This window comes from Notolepis coatsorum, assembly GCF_963971535.1.
Source record: "Notolepis coatsorum genome assembly, chromosome: 5".
Lineage (NCBI taxonomy): Eukaryota > Metazoa > Chordata > Actinopteri > Aulopiformes > Paralepididae > Notolepis > Notolepis coatsorum.
In genome coordinates this window covers 108,270,730-108,277,085 of record NC_140169.1, presented here as the reverse complement: position 1 = coordinate 108,277,085, position 6,356 = coordinate 108,270,730, and the positions used below count along the sequence as shown (strand labels likewise).

The 6,356-nt window shown below is 38.6% G+C and overlaps 1 protein-coding gene across 2 annotated transcripts in view; it reads left to right on the top strand.

Moving 5' to 3' along the window:
* Window positions 1–6,356, top strand: part of dpf3 (double PHD fingers 3) — a 69,076-nt gene that overhangs the window by 38,603 nt on the left and 24,117 nt on the right. For both annotated transcript variants that reach the window (XM_084313825.1, XM_084313824.1), the window contains exon 4: window positions 1–70. This exon is cut by the window's left edge and continues 64 nt beyond it. In XM_084313825.1, the coding sequence (XP_084169951.1) occupies window positions 1–70 (70 nt within the window). The remainder of the gene's footprint in view (window positions 71–6,356) is intronic.

Below are 6,356 nucleotides of genomic sequence, written 5' to 3'. Positions count from 1 at the left end.
GAGGGCAGACAACCTGCTGGAGAAAAAGAATAGCATCAGTAAAGAGGAGGAGACCATGTTGGAAATCCAGGTATTTTTACTGCAAAGTTATGTAACATAAGTTGTACTGCAGATGTAACGGAGATAAGAAGGACGGGTTATGAACTTGTTGAAGTTTGGCAAAATATATTGTATTATTGTTCTTTATGTAATACGTTTCTTTTGTGTTCCCCATATTGAAACCGGGCATCATTCACACTGCACCTCCTGTGGTTGTGGTCAAGTCATTGTGCTATAAAACCTGTCCTTTCCTCACATCATGGCGGCACAAGTTTGTACAGAATCTTGTTTTATAGAGCCTGCACCAATTGTGTTTAAAAAGTGGGAAAAGTGCAATCCAGTTAGGGCAATCGATAGACAGTCTATGACGGACAGTACATCAGTTTGGAACACTTCCGGTTTCAAGTTCAAGTTCAAGTTCTTTAATAGTTGTCATACAGAAGTACAGAATACTTTCATACAAAATGCTTCTTACTGTTACGCTCCAGATACTGTGCTAGACAAGATAGTATCAAATAACATAATAACATAATATTGGTTTGAAGATTCACCTATATTTTCACTATTTTCTCAGCAACTGAGCAATAAACGTATTTCACCATTGAAATCTGCGCTAATTATATGTCATAACCAGCTAGTGTTTCAATCACTTGGTTGCATTTTGAGAAATCATAGGATGATTTGCAGATGCACTTGAGATGTTTTTCTTTTTTCCTTTTTGATCCTTTATTTAACCAGGGTAATCACATTGATATTTCCACCTTTTTTCAAGTGAACCCTGGCCAAGAAGGCAGAATACAGAAAATGTTAGAACAACATTAAAACAATCACAAATAAAAAAATTAAGAAAATGGAGGAGATAGAGAAAATGTGTCTTCACATTTCAATAAAAACAGACAATTCAAATGAGGGACTCTAGCTTCAAACCAAAAGGCCACAAGAAACAACATAAAACGTATGTGTACATGTCATACGTCCTTCATTCATTACATCATTACATGAAGACATTTGTGCTGCAATGAGCACCTATTCTAGTTGTGTATTCTTCTACAATGTTGCACAGTTGTAAGTGCAAACTGATTAACCTAAATCAGTGGTCACCAACCTTTTTAAGCCCAAGATCACAATTTTTTTTGGTGAAGGCAAGATCTACCTATTGAAGCGTTGAGAGAAAAAGACAGCCAAGATTGTACTTTAAACTAAATTACTTTTATTTGCCTGTATTCTAATTACATGCAATGCTTTGGTCCAACATTAAAACGTCAAAGTAGAACTGTAATATGTACTTTCTCAGTCAGTGCTAAGTGCAGTCATCTTATGCAGCAGCACTTTTCACATCAAAACAAAAGTAGAACTGTAATGTGGACTTTCTCATATTATTAACATTAGAATGCTAATTGTAAATATGTTTGTCAAAGTAGAACTGTAATATGTACTTTCTCAGTCAGTGCTAAGTGCAGTAATCTTATGCAGCATCGCTTTTCACATCAAAACAAAAGTAGAACTGTAATGTGGACTCTCAGGGAAAGATACAAATTTCTTTTTTTTACATTCTTTTTTCAGGGAAAGATCTACAGGGAAGGTCTCAAAGATCGACCAGTCGATCGCGATCGACGGGTTGGTGACCACTGACCTAAATGTATTAACCTAATACAGAGTTGCAGTATTAATATGTACAGTGATACAGGTGTAAATACAGTATGGTAGTAGTCATACTGGCCAGCAGCGTAACTAGTAAGAGTAGGTAAGGGATATATACAGATATAGTATCTACAGATATGTAAAAAGGATTATATGCAGGTATGCAGACAGATGTGTATATATTCACATCTGTCTGCATACCTGCATATAAACCTTTTTACATATCTGTAGATACTATATCTGTATATATCCCTTACCTACTCTTACTAGTTTTTTTTATTCTTCATCATCATCATTAGGTGGCTTCTTCGTTCCGAAGGTTGCCTATCACTCTCCAACCCATTCACTTCTTCTCTCCAACTCCGTGACTCCGCCTCTCACTCCGCTCCAATCACAGACGTCGTCTACCCAGCCTCTTCTTGGTCTTCCACTTCCTCTCTTTCCATCCACCTTCCCCATCACCACCTTCTTGAACATCTCCCCGCTGGATCCTCTCAGAACATGCCCGCACAACTCCATCTTTCTCTTTTTCAACCTCTCCAGCAGCTGTCCTCCTTGCATATCCGCTCTTCTCAGTACCTCCTCATTCTTGATCTTATCCTTCCATGTTATCTTCAGCATCTTCCTCAGCGTCCACATTTCAAAAGAGTCTATTATCCTCTTTGCCTCTTCATTCAGTGTCCATGCTTCTGCTCCGTATGAAAAGACTGACATAACATACGTTTCCAAAATCCTGGTCTTCGTTTTCCAACTTATGTTTCTTCTCAATAATTCTTTATGGTTCCAGAATGCGCCCTTTGCAATTCCGGTTCTTCTCTTAATGTCCATGTTAGCTCTTCCACCTTCACTGATCCAGCTTCCAAGGTACATGTACTCCTTCACTTGTTCAAGTTTTTCTCCATCCACCTGTATTTTACAAACAGTTCCTGGTGTTTTTTCAATGATCATTACTTTAGTTTTCTTTGTGTTTAGCGACATTCCATAGTTTTTGCATTTGACATTCAGCTTATGCATCATGTCCTGTAGATCTTCTTGACAGTTACAGACTATAGCAGTGTCATCCGCGTATCTTATATTGGTGATGTTCTCTTCGCCAAGTTTTACTCCTTTCCCTCCTCTCAGACCTTTTTTCATCAGTGATTCACTGTACATATTAAAGAGTACAGGGGACAAGATGCATCCTTGTCTTACACCCTTCTCCACCGGGAAGTCTCTTGATTTCTCCTTTCCTATTCTAACATTAGCCTTCTGCCTCCAGTATAAGTTGGCAATTATTCTTCGGTCAGAAACTGGTATTTTGAATTCTATACTATATATATATCTTATATTGGTGATGTTCTCTTCGCCAAGTTTTACTCCTTTCCCTCCTCTCAGACCTTTTTTCATCAGTGATTCACTGTACATATTAAAGAGTACAGGGGACAAGATGCATCCTTGTCTTACACCCTTCTCCACCGGGAAGTCTCTTGATTTCTCCTTTCCTATTCTAACATTAGCCTTCTGCCTCCAGTATAAGTTGGCAATTATTCTTCGGTCAGAAACTGGTATTTTGAATTCTATACTATATATATATATATATATATATATATATATATATATATATACGGTAAGAATAAAAAAAGATGGTATAATATACAGCATTACTGTACATGCTATCATACAGAGTTATATGGGTTATTTGCAGGTGTTAGATTCTGATCAATCGGCCAGTATCACGTCTTCTTGTGTTATCATCTCTCCATCCAATCCCTCTGCGTTGTGTAATTTTAATGATCCTGACGTCTCATATACTGGCTGTACAATCCTTATCTCTCCCCGTTAGTGCAATCCGCAAACCATAATAATTCTCCACCTTCGTAAGAATTCGACACTTGGACAACGAACTACCTTACAAGGAAAAGCGTTGTTTATTTTCATAAACAGAAGCCTCAGCTCAGATGTTAACAGATTGTATTGTCCTTGGAAAGTCTATTCTAATGATCTCTCCTTTAACCCCGCTCGGGGATCCTCGCGGCCTGGTGGGTATTCCAGAAGCCTGTCGTCGTGGTCGTGCCACGTCAGTCCTCCCTTCCTCTCCCCGCGAGGGGAGGGAGTCTCTTCTGTGTGATCTCAGTCCTAGTCAGATTGTAGTCTGCCCTTAGTCACTCTTGGTCTGCCTCACACCCGGAAACACTGTTCGACTTATAGATCTTCGTCATAGCAACGACGGCCCCGCCCCTCTCCTGGTTGTCATGCGACGCGCTGTCATGACAACTGCTAATAACCTTTCACACATTTCAAAACGTTTCATTACTGTTTCATTAAGGATGTCACCCCTCTCCCTCGCTCTGTGCTGCTGTTATCAATGTTGATGTACTGGGGAATTCAAAACATTCTGCCCTGCTCAGTGTGGTACTCACACTAATACCCTGCTCGCTCTGAACCACCGTCTCCTGCTCATTTCGACCTCTCTGACCTGGCACCTTTAGATGCTACCATCTCCCCCCAATCTATACATCACATACATTGAAAAACACCCCAAAACACCAGTTTTCTCTCAGTATATAGAAGGATTATATGCACATATGTTCAGACAGATATGCATATATATGCGGATATGGATATATATGCAGTAAAGTAGCTGTTCCTGAGTCTGCTTGACTTGGAGCAGAGGTTCCTGAACTTCCTGTAGCGCCTCTCGGAGGGGAGGAGGGCAAACAGTCCATGATTGGGATGAGAGGTGTCCTTGACAATGCTGCTGCCTTCCTCAGACAACATTTGTGATGGATAGACTCAATTGCAGGGAGTGATGTACTGGTGACCCTCTGCAGTGCTTTTTTTCGGTCTGAGGCAGTGCATTTGCTGTAAGAGACTGTGATGCAGTTGGTGAGTATGCTTTCTATGGCACACTGGTTCACCAGAATGCTCTTCAGGATGAGCTTGTTAATCTTAAATTGGTGCTTAATGCAAGTAAATCTAAGTTCATGGTGTTTACTAGAGCCAGAAATATTGAGTTTAGTGGTTTAAATATATCCAATATATTGAAATTCTTTATTTGGAATTACCCCTTGAGATGAACCATCTCGTTTTCAAGGGGGTCCACAGCTTACAAAATACATAAATTATTATGTATTAAACATAACAAAACAAAAGAAACAAACAAAAACCAAACACAAAACAAGATAAAATTAATAATAAACAGGTTCAAACAACATCAAACAAGAGGAACATAAGACAAACAAACAACAAAACACAGAGCACATATTCAAGTGATTGCTTCAAAGATCTGTTATACTATTATTGGTGGAAACATGAACAAGTAATCTCAAGGTGAGAGGACAGCGCAGTTTTAAACAGTTGTGAGGATGTTATAGCTCGAATATGAACTGGGAGATTATTCCAGTCAGATGGACCTTTGAACATGAATGATTTTTTGCCAACTGAGGTAGTTACATTAGTTGGAACTTAAAAAAATAGCTGTGCAGTGTCTCAGTTGATGTTTAGAGGGGAAAGGGTCCATATACTGTTTGAGATATTGCGGATAATTGAAGTGAATACATTTAAAAATGAACTATAACCAGTGCTGCTGTCGTCTTACTGTGGGAGCTGGCAAATTAAGATTTTCATACATGGTGCAGTGGTGTGTCAAATATGGGCAGCCAAGAGCAAATCTGCATAGACGGTTGAATAGTGTGTTTAGTGGAAGAAGGTTGGTTTTAGATGCAGTTTGGTAAACTACGTCAGCGTAATCCATGGGTAAAATTTGTTGATGAACCAGTTTCTTTCTGACAGGGAGTGTGAAACATTTTCTGTTGCGGTAGAGAACACCAGCACTAAAGTTGACTTTTCTAACAATATTATCAATGTGACATTTATATGAGACTTCTGAATCAAGCCATAGACCAAGGTATTTAATGTGATCAACTCTATGCAGTTGTGTACCGTCCAGACAAGTGATATTAAATGGTTGATTAATGGTTTTGGATGCAAGATTACGGGTGGTCCCAAAGAGCATAGTATTAGTTTTAGTTTTGTTGATTAGAAGTTTATTAGCCGAGAGCCATGATTCGAGTTTATTGAAATTTGATTGCAGTGTTGACTGAATTTGAGGTAAGGTAATTTGAGATGTATATATCACTGTGTCGTCGGCATAGAGTTGAGTATTACAACCTGTGAAATAATAATAAAAGCATGGGAAAGAATGCATTAGTGTTTGGTTTCAAATTCAAATCCATTGATTGAACAAATAATCATATTCCTGTAAAACTGAAATATCAACAATAAACACTTAATTTTAATTATTGATGAACAATATTATGAATAGGTATGTTATTTAGTTTTGGCTGTAAATAATGCCTTTGTAATTTGTTTATAACAATGCACAAACAAACCTGAATGAGATATGGCATGTACATTTGACCAAATGTATTTCTCCAATTAGTTTTAAGAGGATAATAAAAGTAATTGCATGGGCAAGAAAATGGCAAGAATGCATTAGCTCAGTCAAACTTTCATAAAATTAAAAACAAAGAAATAGGCTATGTTGTCTTTATGTGGGGAGAGATAGTGGACAGCGCAACACGCAGGTCCTCTTCCACCGCCAGCCGCGTGTGTGTCTTGTTCTTGGCATATGTGAGAGAAGAAGGAGGTTGAGAAGGTAAAAGCACCTTGACAGCACTCTCTGAGATAGTTACACG